Source organism: Plutella xylostella, chromosome 13, assembly GCF_932276165.1.
Source record: "Plutella xylostella chromosome 13, ilPluXylo3.1, whole genome shotgun sequence".
Classification (NCBI taxonomy): Eukaryota; Metazoa; Arthropoda; class Insecta; order Lepidoptera; family Plutellidae; genus Plutella; species Plutella xylostella.
In genome coordinates this window covers 8,916,691-8,932,562 of record NC_063993.1, presented here as the reverse complement: position 1 = coordinate 8,932,562, position 15,872 = coordinate 8,916,691, and the positions used below count along the sequence as shown (strand labels likewise).

The window sequence follows — 15,872 nt, the reverse complement described above, 5'->3', positions numbered from 1 at the left end:
GTGTTGTTTTATATCGGCAGAGGTGGGTAATTAATTTAACTAGGAATTTCTACGGAGTAGGCACCTCTTCTTACCAGCCAGGGAGTAGAGTAGTGCAAGGCGTTTTTATTCGTAAAATATATACGTTTGAATTATTTATGAAAAGGGGAGATTATTTTGTGTAGGTATATTTATGTAGATATTTTTGTAACCTTAAAACCGCTAAATAGAATTCCAAACTTCCCTCACAATTTAGGTGCCTATAATTTTTTTTCCTAAATCAATCAAAACAGTCGTCGAAATACGAGTATAATAGGCCCGTTTGGACAGCTACACAAATTTGATATTTACTCTTGTTTTACTTGATGAATTACATAAAAAGACACATAATCTGGCTTATTATTTAACGGCCGAAATAAAAAAGAACTTTTAAAGCACCAAAAGTTACTTATTGTTTAGATTTTTCATGATTTAGGGTAGACACCAGCTGTCATCCCATACATTTTGGAGCTGTCCAAACGGGCCTATTATATTTCGACGAATATAGGAGCTAGCATAGCTTTATCATCTACAATAATAAGTTCATACAGGTGGGTAAATTAAGTGTCAGTGCCGGAAAGTAGGTGAACTAATTATGCTCGCGTGAGCACTCGTCGTGATAGTTGTGGCACACGTATTGTATTGAAAATATAATTACATTTGATTCTGTTATGAAATGAAATAATGAAATGAAATAGGTTTATTTGCACGAAAAGTGGTACAGTATAGGTGTTTAAAGAGTTTACATTACAATAATATAGGTTCCTCACAATTCACCTGTTAAGGCATGCAAAAATTTGTCACAAAGCTATACACTATAATTCATGTTAATTTTAATGTTAGGTATCTTAAACTAACATTATTTACATAATTAAAACTTAAGTAGGTGTATTAGAATTTACAGTTATTTACGATATTATAAATGTAAGTTAGTTTTATTAGTTATTCGATACAAATATGATTAAAGTTAAGGTACTCTTCGATGGAATAGAAACATTGATTCACAAGCCATTTATGCAATTTCTTTTTAAATATGATAAGGGGATGACTCTTCAATGGCGCTGGTAATTTATTATATATTTTAATTAACATTCTGTAACAGCTGCGCTGGCAAAATGTTGTTCTACATGGGGGGTACACTATTTTGTTTGGATGACGAGAATTCTTTTTTATGTCATCATACCATGTGAACAAGGTTCTATGTTTGTGAGCAAAACACGCCATTTCGTAAATGTAGAGACTCGGCAATGACAAAATATTCAAGTTTTGGAACAATGGTTTGCAAGTGTCTCTAGGGGCTGCACTGCAAATGGCCCTTATACACCGTTTTTGTACAATAAAAACTCTATTGATGTCTCTGGCGTTTCCCCACAGTATGAGTCCATACCGCAGAACTGATGCTACATAGCCGTGATATGCTGTAAGTGCTGTAGACTTATCAGCGGTCTTTTTTAGCCTGTGTAGGGCGTAGACAAAGCGGTCTAATTTGTTACAGACTTTTACTATATGCGGAAGCCATGTACATAACTCATCCATGATTATGCCCAAAAATGTTGTAGAAGTTGTATTTTCAATAATTTTATCGTTACATTTTAGTGTCATATTTAGTTTTGTCATTTTGTTGTTTTTGAATTGTAGATATTTTGTTTTGTTTTCATTAACTTTTAGATTGTTTGCACTTAACCAGTTTGTCACCTTATTAATAGTAGTATTTATATGATTTTCAAAATTAACAATGTCATTATTTTTTATAACTATGGAAATGTCGTCTGCGAATAATATACACTTATCATTTGTGATTTCAGGTAAGTCATTGATATATATTAGGAATAGTAAAGGCGATAAAATCCCTCCCTGTGGAACACCATAGTTATTTGTTTCGGGTGTAGAGCTGTGAACTACCAGCTCTCTGTTTTGCGATAGTGTTGTTATTTGCACTATTTGTTTACGATCCGATAAGTAGCTGTTTAGCCAATCGCGTGCTATACCTCTAATCCCATATTTCTCGCATTTTTCTAGGAGCACTTTGTGGGATACAAAATCGAACGCCTTAGACATATCGAAAAATACAACAGCTACTGGCTTTCCTTTATCGATATGCTCTACCACTTCAGTAATGAGTTGGAATCCAGCTAGGCTCGTAGATTTATTTTTTTGGAACCCATTTTGCTCTATTCTTATAGTGTTATGTTTTAACAAAAAATTTGTTACACGTCCTTCCATTGCTTTTTCGTATATTTTAGACAATATGCTTATAAGTGCAATGGGACGATAGTTGTTAATGTCAGCTTCGTCATCTTTTTTATGGAGTGGCTTAACAACAGTAAATTTCAAAGCAGTCGGGAATTTGCCCGTAGATAGAGAACAATTTATTAAATAAGAGAGTATGTCAACTAAGTAGAGTGCACATGACTTAATAATTTTTGTGTTAATTTGGTCAAGACCTACTGAGTTGGTCACGTTAAGAGATTTTATAATGGTCATAACTTCTTTGCTGTCGCAGGGTTTTAAGTATATAGAGTCATGAATAGATGTTTTCTGTTTTATTTTCAAATTGGTGTTTTTTGATTTAGTTTCGCTATCGATAAATGTTTTATTGAACTCTGTAGCTATGTCAAGTGGGTGGGTCAATGTTTTATTATTTAAATTATTTTTTTCTATATTGTTTTTTTGTTGATTTTGTCTGTTTTCTTTTATCAATGTCCAAACTGCCTTACATTTATTTTTTGAGTTGTTAATAAGTTTTTTACTGGCCATTACTTGTGCTTTGTTGATACATTTTTTTAATGTTTTTGAATATGTTAAGTATTTACATTTATTTTCTTTTGTTTTACTTTCATAATACTTATGACGTAGATATCGACTTTTTTTGCATGCTAGTTTTATGCCTGGTGTGACCCATTTTAAGCCGTTGCGGTGTGTATTTATTTTAACTTTCAAAATAGGAAAGCAGAGGTCGTAAAATAGTAGGAACATTTCTTTGAACTCTACAAATGCTTCGTCAGCGTCTTTCATTTTGTATACGTGTGACCAAGAAAGTGAGCTTATACAATTTATGAATTTGTCAATGTTATCTTGGCTGTAGTCTCTTTTTTTAATATAGTAATGATGGTTACTTGCTTGTAGGCATGTTTCGGTAGGAAATGTCATCAATTGGCATGTGTTGTGGTCAGACAAACCGCTTTGTACAGTTTGCGATGATTTTATGTTAGAAATGTTACTGGCAATGTTGTCGATACAAGTTTTTTGTCGAGTAGGTTCCTTTATGTGTAATTCAATATTATGGTTTATTAATAAAGCGATTAGTTCTTTCGTCTCTTTGGTATTTTTTAAGATGTCAATGTTTAAATCCCCGCATAAAACAATATTTTTTGTGCGTTTGGTGTTTAAGTTATGTAATGTTTATGCGAGTTGTTCAGAAATATTTTACTCACCTTTCTAAAGTATTTAAATCTGCTGTGTTTATATTTTTTTCTATAATGATCGAGCTCTAATTACCTTATTTTAATTATTGAATACAAATACATGTATTTTTGACTGCATTGTATAGTTTTAATGTTTAAAAAATCCTGACTTACTTACAACTGAGTAACTAAGTTTTACAATTTCTGTATTTTTGAAATTATACTTTGCTGAATCCTATTGTAGTGCTACGGGCTACGCCGTAGCGAGCTACGACAGCGTAGCTGGCTACGAAGTCTCGTAGCGTAGTCTTGTTAATTTTAAAATAAATTCAATTAGAGTAATTTTCCTAATGAATCATTTCGGTTCGGATAGGTTTTCCTAAATTCCTAAGTTTTTTCATCCACTGATATGATGGTATTTAATATTATGTTACAGTAGGCACAAACACAAACCTCTAAGTATTTCTAAGTACAAACGGTCATTAGCGATCTTGCTCTTGGGCGGGATCTGGCTTGTCTCTCCACAGTGGCAGTGGTTGTATTACTTTGCTGAGTGTAACCCTGAGAGCTGAACAAGGCAGCTGACGGCCGCGAGTAGCCGGGACGTGTCGGCCTCAAGTTACGACTTATTCACACTTGCTGAAATAACTACACTTTTAGTGCCAATTTCTCCATAGTCGGTTATCTAACCGACAGGGATTGATTTATAAATTAAACGTCTACTCCATATAAAATTCATGACAGATGTGTCAATGGTTATGCTTTAACGGACTATGGAGAAATTGGCAGTAAGGTCTTACGAATAAGGCTAGGTTAGATAATGGAGAGGAGGAAGTAACAAAATGTTAGTTCTTGCGAAAAAAAAACTTTTTTCTTTTTTTTTTTTCTTTTTTCTTTTTTTATAACACAAAATTTTAAAAAGTTTTGTACCTATCGGTTAAATTTCGTAGTTCGTACTCGTATGTTGTAATACTGTGACACTGTGGCTCTTAAGTTCGGCTCTTAATTAACTACTTAGTAGAGTAGTACTCAGAAGTCATAAAGTAAGTTGTCTACTTTACAAGTAGGTACAAAGAATGGTCTTATTTTTATAGCAGGTCTTACCCGAGTCACAACTCAGCACTATCTCTGCAGGAATTCCGCCGTCTCTCGCCTGTCACTCGGTGTCCCCTTAGCATGATAAAAAAACTACCGGGAAATCCAATTTATTTTCTATTTATCCGAATTAGGTTTTTTTTTAAATAATAATGCAGACAAAAGAAGATGCACATACTTAATTATAACAATATGCATATACAGTACGATCTGTGGTCAATCAGAACTAGAAAGGAAATGAAGCGAGCCATAGCTAGGTACCTACATAATATATTATGTAGACTACATACACATAATTATATACCTACGTACTTATAAATTAAACGGATTAGCGCCAGAACGACTTGCTAAAAGTTATCAGTAAGGTTTCGTAGATTAAGGGCCTGTTCCACAATGTCTGGTTAGTGGCTACCTGTCGGATAAAATACATGCTGTCACTCTCTGTCATTATTTTTTAGACAGTGACAGTATGTATTTTATCCGACAGGTAGCCACTAACCAGACATTGTGGAACAGGCCCTAAAACTCCGAAACACGTCTACTTTGACAATTCTCTAGGAAATGACACTAATATATCCAGGACTCACTGAGTACCTACTACTCTTCACAAGTTCTCTACTGAATGTAGCATTCCTAAGACCCTCACTTAAATTCATGCCCTATCTTGAAAATGTAGAGTAGACGGTACAGTGAAACATTTCGCGCGTTTTGGCGCTACAGTATACATATTGCCACATTTCCGTGAATATACAGACATTCTACTGCTAACCTGAACAATAACAAACCTTTTTCATCATTACTTAAAGTAAATTAATTCAAAGTTCAATAATTTTGTTCAATGAACAGTTTTACAACACGTTTCGCCTTAAAAAAAAGTTGTATCTCCCGTATTTAACGCATCGCACACTTATAAACCATATAAACCTCGCGGGTTTTGTAATATATTGTACTAACTTTTTATGAAATAAATAAAAGATTTTAAAAAAGTTTTCTCGGAAGCACACAGTTATCTCAATGCTTACATTGACATAATATTCCTATGAACGTCACAAATAATTCAAGAAATTCATAATGAACATTTTCTTTCCACTCGCTTCTTCTTCGCCTGCGTGGTGGCCCGTGCCCCAGCAGTGGGGACGTGATGGCTTATGAATGTTGTGATGATAATGAAGATTTCCCTCCACAGGCAGTTCGCTCTCATCGGTGCCGGGCACAGTGACGCGCGTGGCGGCGGTGGTCGGCGGCGACGCGCAGCTGCCGTGCGACGCGCGCCCGCCGCAACGCAACGACAGCTTACTGCTCGTCGTGTGGTACCGCGACGATAACCCCGTCTACAGGTGATGACTCTACAGCTTAGTGGATAGGGAGCATTGTTGAACAGTAGGTCACCTTGCGACGCGCGCCCGCCGCAGCGCAACGACAGCCTGCTGCTCGTCGTGTGGTACCGCGACTATAACCCCGTCTACAGGGTGACGATCTTACGGCTTAGTGGATAAGGAGCTTTACTGAACACCTGAACAGCGGCTGCCGTAGCGCAACGACAGCTTGCTACTCGTCGTGTGGTACCGCGACGATAACCCCGTCTACAGGTGACCTTGACCTTGCGCCTTTAGAAGCATTATTGAACAGTAGGTCACAAATTACAGCTAGGTGCTTGTGGTGTGGTACCGCGACGATAACCCCTTCTACTGGTGACGGTCTTATTGAACAAGGAAAAATAGAAAAAGAAAAAAAAAAAATACGCACTCACGCCTTGTACTAATGTACTCCCTTGCGGGGTAGGCAGAGGTGCATTGCTGCACCCACTTTTCGCCAGAGTGTTATGTTAGTCCCAATGTAATAGGGGGCGGGCCTATTGCCATTTTACGGGCACATCCAAGACCCGAGAACAAATATGTGTGTTTAAACAAATATCTGCCCCAGCCGGGTATCGAACCCGGGACCATCGGCTCAGTAGTCAGGGTCACTAACCACTACGCCATTCGGTCGTCAGGAAAAATAGAATAGCTTAGCAAATAAGATACATTATTCAGTCTACTGTTCATCATCAGGTAACGGTACAGCCGGTACGACCTTATGTCTCATTGAAGAAGAAAAAAAAATAGTAGAAGACTTTATATAGCTAAGTAAATATGAGGCTTGCCAAAAAATGTAGTACACCTTATTATTATGGCTAAGTGAATATGAGGCGAGACTGTCGTAATTTTCGTCTCGAGAAGCGGGTTAGCGACCGTCTCCACGAGTGAGAAAACCGTAGCGATATTATTAAAGGTGGCATGCGTTAACCCCCGCCGGAAAAAGAGGGGTCTTATAAGTTTGAAGGTAGTCTGTGTGGTAGGTCTGTGGTAGCTTAGCTCTTAGACAGGTGAACCGATTTTCGTTTTGTTTTTTTTAACCCGAGTTTTCTTAGCCATATTCTATAAAAATCGACTTTGTTTAAAAGTTACGCAACTTTTATTGTTGAATGTATGGGGTTTGAAACGTTGTTGTTGCAGTCCTATGGCACCCCAGAGGTGCAGAGGGTCTCCACTAACGTCCGCCACTTCCGCCTATCTTCGGCTGTACTCTTGGCCTCACTCCAGCTTAGTCCAGCGGCTCGCAGCTCGTTTTCGACGCTTCGGCGCCATGTTTGGACAGGGCGTCCCCGGGAGCGCTTGCCATTTGGTGGCCTCCAGTCAAAGGCTATAGTTGCGGCATTCGTAGCTCCTCATGCCAGCCTGCTCATCTCTGAGGGTCACTGCTACTTTCGGCGCGATGCGGTTTAGCAGGATCTTAGCTAAGACTTTGGCGGCAGCGGGCAGTAGCGTGATGCCGCGCCAGTTCTCGCATCGCGATGGGTCCCCCTTTTTTGGAACTTTCACCAGGAGTCCTTGTTTCCACTCGGCGGGTACTTGTCCGGCTTCCCAAATACGGGTCAAAAGGGGGAACAGTAAAGTAGCAGACATTGGAGCATCAACCCTCAGCATATCTACATGAATATTGTCGATACCTGGCGCCTTCCCCGGCTTCAGTGACTTCACAGCTGCAACTACTTCTTCAAAAGAGGGTGGCGCTGTTGGTATATCCAGAAGAATGCTGTCGTTATCCATGCTGGTGGGCTCTTGTAGGTCTGTGCCCTGGGCTTGCTCTAGGAGACTTGAAAAGTGCTCCGTCCATCGCAGCAGCTGCTCGCTCTGGGTGCACAATAGACTTTGAAACGTTAGTTACGTTATTATGTATATCCATAAATTACCACGCCGCGATTTGGTATAATTATTAGGACTGACATAACACTCTCAAAAAGTGGATGTGGTGATGCACCTCAAAGGATCATCGCAACACGGCAACGGTAACAATTTTTATGCTAGCTTATTAGCAAACATATTCCACCTTTATTTCTCGTTTTTGAAATATCAATATTAGTAGCCAACTGTTTTATATTGGAATCTCTATATTCATACTCGTATCTCCCTCTAGAACACCAAACAAAAATAATATTATGAACATATTCCCTGCATCTTATAAGCTGTGGGAACTGGAAAGAAATAAAAAACTTGGTTCTTACTATAAAACATAACACGTGTACAGTATTATTTATACAATAGATACCTTTTTATCCAAGGCCATAGACTTGTTTGATCGACTATGTTTACAATAACATCACAATTAGCCCCTGTTCCACAATGTCTGGTTAGTCGCTACCTGTCGGTTAAAATACATACTGTCACTGTCTAAAAAATAATAACAGAGAGTGATAGCATGTATTTTATCCGTCAGGTAGCCACTAACCAGACATTGTGGAACAGACCCTTAGACGTATAGAAAGTAATGTGAAAGGGTGTGGGAAGTACCGATACAACACAACAAAAATATACTTTTACTTTATTGACCCATTTTCAGTTCGCTTGAATTCTAGGTAAAATTAAAGCAGTATGAGATATTTTTCATCAATGTAATATCAGTGAGCTGCTTCCAGTTACCTTACAATACTTAGTTAAGAATTTGATATTATAATCCTTTCTAAACTCTATTTTTTTCGAATTTCCAAAAGTGTTTTTGAATGACCCTTTGAGTCACCTTTCACCTTACTAAACCACTTTTGCAACAACTTGTAGAACGTGGCATAAAATTTATGAATTCAAAGGTAGTTTCAACATAAAATACTATTTTGATTTTACTACTGTTCTTCCTCTAAACATACAATATGTTGGTGTTAATATTTATTTTTAGTTCAGCTTGGTAAGTGATGGGAAAAAGTAATTTGAAGATTGAATTACGCGGAGCCTTTTATGTTAAGCATATTGTATTTCAAAGGGGAGATAATACTTGTTACTCAACTGCGATGAAGAAAAATATAAGTGATAGGTGTACAATACATGCACATGAACATAGATTAGTTCCTAATTCAGTCGCATTAGAACCACCGTACTGTCAATGTGTGTCTTTATTTAGTGATTAAAACCTCAATATACAGTCCACTATTTAAACTTAATTATGTGGTTTTTATTTAAACGACCAGCACGCCACATAATATGGTCCATCTTCGCCTAAATTAATAATTGATAAAGACATTAGTGTTGCGGTTCCATGCGGTGTTCTGTGCGGCTCACAATATCAACCGCCATATTGCGTAGTGCGGGACTTAAAATAAATTGCGTCGTGTGTGTGCGCAAGTGCCACTTCAATAAGTGACTATAAACTTTACTGTGAAAAGCTGTGCTTTTTAAAAAACTGTGACCTGTGTTGCTGGTGTTATTGGTGTCATAGGACTCAGGCTGTGCTATTGACAGCAATTATAAAAAGGACATTGTTGCCGTGCTGTGCCATTGACAGTTATCAGCCACGCATTGCGTGGTACGAGTAATAGTGCTACCTAGTGTTAATCACAACATACTTACTGTGTTCGGGCTGTTGCTATTGAGCAGTATTTTAATACGAACATCAGGACTAAACAAACATAAATTCAGCCTGCTATTGAGGCTGATAAATTATACATAAGTACTACAACAAATATTGTAGGTGCATATCAATCTTCATAAATATCGTCATTCGAATAGCAGAGAACAAGGTGAGCTGACTGAGTTCACGGTCAAGGACGGGAGCGGGAACATACGTCATCGACTGATTCACACAACTCCACGAGGCATCCGCCTTTGACAAAAGGAGCGGGCTATATCGTGCTGCAACGGGCAGGAGCGAGACAGCGAGACGTCGCTGTGCGAAGAACCCACCAATTGCGGACGAGAGCGGCCTCGGTGAACGTTTCCGATTGGTTCGTGAATGAAGCAAGTTCGCGACAATTCATTCAATTTCATTCCTTGACGCGCGACGCGAGCGCCTTTGAACTGTGACTGCTGCGCATTAACGCCATTTTGTTTTCTCTGTTCTCTTTACTTATTACGCAGTGTGCTCAGTCACGTTTTTTTTTATTAAAAGTGAAAACTATAGTCGAATTGCACAATATAACTGTATTAATTAATTTTAAAAGTACGATTCACAATGGAAGACGATTTAAAACGCATGGTTGCGACCAGAGGTCAATTTAAAGGTACTATCACTAGACTAAGTAACCTCAAATTAGAAAATGTAACAAGGGAGCAGGTTCTCGTTAAAAAGGAACAGCTAGTGTCTACTTATCATAAATATTGTGAACTAACTATTGATATTTCAATTCTAGACCCGAACGACGACGAAAAAATTGACGAGTATGAGGATAAATACTTGATAACTTTGGCGGCACTAAATCAATGGCTCAATGAACATCAGTCAGCAGGTAACATTGAAGGGCCTAGCCAACCCCCGAAGGTATCCAGTATGACTCATCAGAGTCTTCCACGGATCGAGATTGGAAAGTTCAATGGCCAGGTAGGCAAATACCACGATTTTGTAAACTTGTTCAAAAGTATCATTGACAATGACACTAGGCTGTCGCAATGCGATAAATTTTATTATTTAAAAACCTTATTAGAAGGTGAGGCTGCGGATGTGGTGCAGCATTTAAGCTTAAATGCCGAAAATTATAATGTTGCTTTGCAATTGTTAGCTGAGCGCTATGATAATAAGTTTAGGATAATTAACCATCATATAAACAGCATACTTGATCTACCTGTTATAAAGAAATGCTCTGCTGCTAGCTTAAGAGAGCTTGTATCCAAAACTAAACAACACTTGTCAGCATTAACTAACCTAGAAGTTCCCACACAGCACTGGGACTTAATGATTTTATGTATTTTACAGCGTAAGATTGACATGTACACCTTTAGATGCTTTCATCTAGAATTAAAAGATAACACTTTACCTAAACTAGATTTATTTCTGAAATTTCTAGATCAGCGAGCATCTGCACTTGAAACTGTGGCAGAGGTGCAACAACCGTGTACTTCTGTGAACAAATACCATGGAGCGAGCTTAGTGGCGGCTGCTGAGGGCCAAATAAGCAGATCATGTACCTATTGCCAGTCCAAGTATCATAACAAGCTTCATCAGTGCCAAAAATTCAAGCTAGCCTTGCCATCTGACCGCATAAAATTCGTTGAATCTAACAAATTATGCAAGCTTTGCTTAAACTCACATAAAGGTAAGTGTTACTTTGCGTTTAGGTGTGCTACATGTAAAGACAAACATAATACTTTAATTCATGACAGTGATAGTGTTGATTTATCAAAACAAGTTGCTTTATCAAGAAATTTAAGTGAAAATATATTATTACCTACTGTAAAGGTGAAGGTTTATGATAAAAATGGTAGGCCAATGTACTTGAGAGCCCTTTGCGACTCAGGTAGTCAAACTTCATTTATTTTGTCCGATGTGGCAAACAAAATTGATTGTCAATTGTTTAATGAGAAAACCATTATCAGTGGGATTTGTGGATCTAATGAAATCAAACAAAAGGCATCATTAACTGTTTATTCAACAGTAAACAACAATACACAAGATTTAACCTGTTGTGTAGTCAAAAATATAACTAGTAACTTGCCACAGTTTCCAGTTAACAAACAAAGCTTAAATATACCTCCAAATGTGCAACTAGCCGATCAGCAGTTTCACATTAGTGATAAAATAAGTATTCTATTAGGATGTGATATATTTTTCAGAATATTAATGAGAGAACAGCTGCCAGTGGCTCCAGGTGGGCTATATTTGCATAACACTATGTTTGGCTATATTGTAGCAGGCAAGTTACCACAGCATGGTAAGTATAAACAATGCCCGGTTAGTAACTTTTGTAGTAGCACAAGTAATATGATGTTAGACTCAGAGTTTGATCAAAATGAGATACAAAGGTTTAATTCAATTGACAATTCACTAAAAAGGTTATGGCAGTGTGAAGAGGTGCCTAAGGTCTATACAGAGGCCTCCTCAGAGCAGGAACTTGCTGAAATTCAGTTCTGTGAGTCAACAAAATTAATAGATGGTAGGTTTGAGGTGTCTTTACCTTTAAAGCAGGACTTTAAGGATATAAGGCTAGGTGATTCTTTATCACGGGCTCTTCAAAGGTTTTACAACCTAGAAAAGAGGTTCATTAGAGATCCTTCGTTACAGGAACCCTATAAAAAATTTATAGATGAGTATGTACAATTAGGGCATGGTAGATACTATGATATTAGCGATTACAATTTAGAGCAGGACCCGGTGTATTTCTTACCACACCATCCAGTAATTAATCAAAATAGTAAAACAACAAAACTTCGGGTAGTGTTTGATGGGTCAATGTTAACTAATGAAGGTGTTTCATTAAATGATCACTTATTAAATGGACCTTGTGTTCAAAAGGACCTATTTAGCATTTTGATCTTATTTAGGTTAAATGGTAAATATGTGTTCATTTCTGACATTAAAAAAATGTTTAGAAATATTATGTTGAACAAAAAACAATGTTCACTACAAAACATACTGTGGAGAGACACACCACAGGAAGAAATAAGATGTATTCAATTGCTAAGTGTAACATATGGTCTCCGAAGTTCAAACTTCTTAGCTACAAGGTGTTTAAATGAGTTAGCTTACCGGTTCAAGGATAAGTACCCTCTGGGGGCAGCTACTTTGTTAAACAATGTCTATGTTAATGATGTCAGCGTAGGGAGTAATGATCTTGATGAACTCTGTGAGATTAAAAAACAGTTGACTGAGCTACTGAAGTTAGGTAGTTTTGAGTTGCACAAATGGAGTTCCAACCATCCAAAAATATTACAGGATATTCCTAAGAGTGATCAAAATCTTGAGGATATTGAGTTTTGTCAGCATGAAGATGCCTTTGTTAAAACATTAGGCATAAAGTACAATGTAAAAAAGGATACCTTTAATATAGGGTGTTCACAAAATGAGGTTCTTACAGAATATACCAAAAGACAGATTTTAAGTTTTTTGAGTAGTGTATTCGACCCGTTAGGTATAATAGGGCCTATAATTGTATTGGCAAAAATATTCATGCAACAGACATGGATGCTGAGGACTGCTTGGGATCAGGCAGTGCCCTATGATTTAAATAAAAAATTTAAAGAATTTGTTGAAAATTTGTTAGGTATGTCAGATATAGTGATACCTAGAAACATAAGAACATACGAACTTCAGTTAATAGAGCTAGTAGGGTTCTCTGATGCTTCCAACAAGGCATATGGAAGCTGTTTATATGTTAGAACTATTGATTATCAGGGAAATGTTAGTATGAACCTTCTATGTTCTAAATCCAGGATTAATCCTATGACTAAATTGACCACACCGAGATTGGAGCTCAATAGCGCATTACTGCTGGCCAAGTTAGCCAAAAAGGTGTATGACACTTTAAAAACAAAGTTTAGCTTAAATGTGTATCTATATGTTGATTCAACAATTGTTTTGGCATGGTTAAATACAGAACCAGTCAAATTAAGTGTGTATGTAGCCAATAGGGTTAAGATGATTCGTGACTTAACTAAAGAGTTTTTATGGCTGTATGTAAATACCACAAAAAACCCAGCAGACTGCCTATCCAGAGGTGTTGAGCCACACTTGTTACAAAATTATGATCTTTGGTGGTGTGGTCCAGATTATTTTAAAGAAAGTAGCTATGTACATAGTAGCAGGGGGCTTAATTTCCCAGAGCAAATTCCTGAAGTTAAGATTTGCGGTATTTCTATTGAAAAGAAAAAAGAAAAGTTTGAGTTACTGTCAAAATACTCAGATATAAATAAATTAATAAGGGTAATTGCTTGTATATACAGAGTTTACAACATTTGTAAAAAGGAAGGCCACTTAGGAGGTAACATAACTTGTGCTGAGTTAGACTTTGCATTAAAAATGATAATTAGGTGCGATCAAAAACATTATTTTGAAAGTGAGATGAATGCATTGACCTCAAATAAACCAATAAAAGGTAACCTTAGTTCATTGAACCCGTTCATTGATGACATGGGGCTACTGCGAGTAGGTGGTAGGTTGCAGCATGCTCAGATTCCTTATTTTCAAAAACATCCGATTATTTTGGCCAAGGGTTCAAATATTACGCATCTAATAATAGCTAATGAGCATAAGCTACTCATGCATGCAGGTCAAAGAATGATTTTATCAACTTTAAGCCAAAGGTATTACATTGTTAATGGATTAAGAGAAATAAAATGTGTTATACATAAATGTATTGTTTGTTTTAGGCTTAAGGCTAAAACAACGGAACAGCTGATGGGTTCATTGCCATTTGATAGGGTAAACCCTTGCCGTGCTTTTGAGAAAGTAGGTATTGATTATGGGGGTCCCTTCTCAGTTAAGGCACACCGTATCAGGAAACCATTAATTTATAAGGCATATATTCTCATCTTTGTATGCTTCGTCACAAAGGCGATACACATTGAGTTGGCTTCTAACATGACCACAGAATGCTTCCTGCAATGTTTAAAAAGATTTATAAGCCGTCGTAACAGGCCATCAATAATTTATTGTGATAATGCAGCTACATTCAAAGGGGCTAGCAACCAACTCAATGATTTATATTCAAATCACTCTAAAAAGGAGCACCAAGATACAGTGCATAGATTTGCAAGTGACTTAGGTATTGAATTTAATTTTATACCGGCATATTCACCAGTGTTCGGAGGTTTATGGGAGGCTGGCATAAAAAGTGCTAAATTTCATATGAAAAGGGTTATAGGCAACCAAGTACTCACTTATGAGGAGTTAAACTCTGTAATAATACAAATAGAGGGTGTATTAAACTCAAGACCACTCATCGCCTTACCAGCTACTGACACCACTGATATGGCCTATTTAACTCCTAGTCATTTTTTAACAGGAGCTGCTATGACTTCTATACCTGAACCTGATGTGAAAGATATACCCATTAATAGATTATCTTTCTGGAAACAATGTACAAAAATGATACAATGTTTTTGGAAGGCATGGCACAAGCAGTATCTTGTGCAACTACAGAACAGGCCCAAGTGGCGTTCTGATAGGCCTAACTTAGAAGTAGGTACTTTAGTAATAGTAAGGGAAGATAACTTACCTCCATTACAGTGGAAAATGGCTCGCATTGTAGAAGTGTATCCTGGTACAGATGGCAAGGTTAGGGCACTCACTGTTATTAACAGCAAAGGCACTAAAATGCGAACGAGTGTGCATAAGGTTTGTGTGTTGCCTATAGAATAAGTTATCTGATACCTTTTACTTGATTCTGTCACTCAGCTCGATCTAGAGGTAATTTAAATTCTATTTGCTAGTTACTTTTTAGAGAATAAATAGTTTAGAATAATTATAACAGTATAATACCTTCAAATAATGTTGTGTTTACAAAATTACAGAGGTAATTTATACTCTTATTTGTCGTACTCTTATCATACATGGTATAGAATAAGCTAATTGTTAGTAGGTATAATTAAGCATATTTAATCGTTAGTTAAGTTGTACTAAGTACTTACCTAAACTTATGCTGTGTTAACAGTTGATTAAATTTAATAATAATTAATTATTTAAGCAGGTTCTTATGTAGCCATCTATAGAAATGTATAACCTAAGATAATTAAAATAAATAGGATTAATGAACTGTACTCAACATAAGTATTCTATAGATATAAAGAAAATGTAAGAAACTATTGTTTACTGATGATATTGTTACAATTTCATGTCAGCTATCTACCTATATTGTTACATAAATGTAATTTCAGTTTGGGAGCTTAATTTTTTTGATTTGTCAAACAATTATTGTTATTTTTGCCTTGGGCCCCAATTATGTACAATACATGCACATGAACATAGATTAGTTCCTAATTCAGTCGCATTAGAACCACCGTACTGTCAATGTGTGTCTTTATTTAGTGATTAAAACCTCAATATACAGTCCACTATTTAAACTTAATTATGTGGTTTTTATTTAAACGACCAGCACGCCACAATAGGTATAAGTAGTAT

General features: G+C 36.9%; 2 protein-coding genes across 7 annotated transcripts in view; both read left to right on the top strand.

Annotated features, from left to right (window-relative positions):
• The window catches only part of LOC105385073 (synaptogenesis protein syg-2), an 88,431-nt gene that overhangs the window by 24,892 nt on the left and 47,667 nt on the right, over positions 1-15,872 (top strand). For 2 of the 3 annotated variants that reach the window (XM_038111938.2, XM_038111937.2), the window contains exon 3: positions 5,704-5,854. In XM_038111938.2, coding sequence (XP_037967866.2) covers positions 5,704-5,854 — 151 coding nt within the window. Of the gene's footprint in view, positions 1-5,703; positions 5,855-6,043; positions 6,107-15,872 lie in introns of those variants that run through there. The other variant, XM_048624844.1, reaches the window with a different exon arrangement.
• Positions 8,864-15,819, top strand: LOC119691943. 4 transcript variants are annotated; one of them, XM_048624839.1, is made up of 4 exons: positions 8,864-10,044; positions 10,174-10,361; positions 10,825-11,073; positions 11,591-15,819. In XM_048624839.1, exon 4 carries the CDS (start codon positions 11,598-11,600, stop codon positions 15,111-15,113), a length of 3,516 nt encoding a protein of 1,171 aa, XP_048480796.1. In that variant the 5' UTR covers positions 8,864-10,044; positions 10,174-10,361; positions 10,825-11,073; positions 11,591-11,597; the 3' UTR covers positions 15,114-15,819. The 4 variants fall into 3 exon arrangements, with proteins under 4 accessions (XP_048480796.1, XP_048480798.1, XP_048480799.1 ...); XM_048624841.1 differs by having other exon boundaries at positions 10,174-11,073; XM_048624843.1 differs by lacking the exon at positions 11,591-15,819 and having other exon boundaries at positions 10,825-11,381.